Source organism: Eimeria mitis, genomic scaffold (genome assembly GCF_000499745.2).
Source record: "Eimeria mitis Houghton genomic scaffold, Emh_scaff3336, whole genome shotgun sequence".
Taxonomy (NCBI): Eukaryota; Apicomplexa; class Conoidasida; order Eucoccidiorida; family Eimeriidae; genus Eimeria; species Eimeria mitis.
Genome location: NW_013571676.1, coordinates 3,431 through 4,214, shown reverse-complemented (window position 1 = coordinate 4,214; position 784 = coordinate 3,431). Strand labels below are relative to the sequence as shown.

Sequence of the window (784 nt, the reverse complement as noted above, 5' to 3'; positions counted from 1 at the left end):
CAACCCTAACAGCTGCAGCGCCAACCCCCCCCCCTCCACATCCGACACCTTTTAGTGATTGCAACCCCCCGCTCAAATGACTGTGTATGCTTTCATCTATTTCGCATCCCTCTCCCCATATACACCCTCATCCGCTGCATCAAGCAGCGACCGACGACGTTTACCACCCCCCCTCCTCCCCGCAAACCAGCGAACAATACACAGAACCATCACTGTTGCATTTCCTGCCGTATTAGTCTGCATTTCGTCTTCGTGCCTCTGCTCCTTACCCGTGCTCCCTGAGGAACTCCTGGGCTCGGCGGTTCCCCCCTGAAATACACACACACGTACAACGAGCTTTCTCTTATACCCACCGCAGTCCTGGCTCCAGCGATATGTAATATGCAGGCAAGACGAAGCAACAGCTTCAGCGAAGCTTTGCTCCCTGCTGCTGCCTCTTTCCACCTCAGGTGCCTCAGGGAGGCTCCTACTGAGCGGCCCTCTCACGTCTCTGCAGTTACTGCAACTCAACGGCGAAGAGAAAGAATCACACTTACCCAGCTCCATTCGCAGCAGTTGCTCTGGGTATATTTTGTCCATTTCGGTTGATCTGAACGCCGCACGACAAATACGAGCAAAACCGCGCATATGCAGGTACCCAGAAGCTACTGCAGCAACGAACAGCAAGTACCTTCATATTTCAAGTATCGGGTGTTTGCGGCGAGCTGAAGCCCCCCACTGCAGCCCCAGCTGTCAGTCTTAAGGGTATCTATTTTCAGATATATTACATAACCTTAGAAATATT

The 784-nt window shown here is 52.6% G+C and overlaps 1 protein-coding gene across 1 annotated transcript in view; it reads right to left on the bottom strand.

Annotated features, from left to right (window-relative positions):
• Nucleotides 1-784, bottom strand: part of EMH_0065000 (ARF1-directed GTPase-activating protein, putative) — a gene marked incomplete at both ends in the record, with an annotated part of 3,822 nt that overhangs the window by 1,994 nt on the left and 1,044 nt on the right. The window contains 2 exons of the mRNA XM_013498331.1: nt 270-309; nt 537-589. Coding sequence (XP_013353785.1) covers nt 270-309; nt 537-589 — 93 coding nt within the window. The remainder of the gene's footprint in view (nt 1-269; nt 310-536; nt 590-784) is intronic.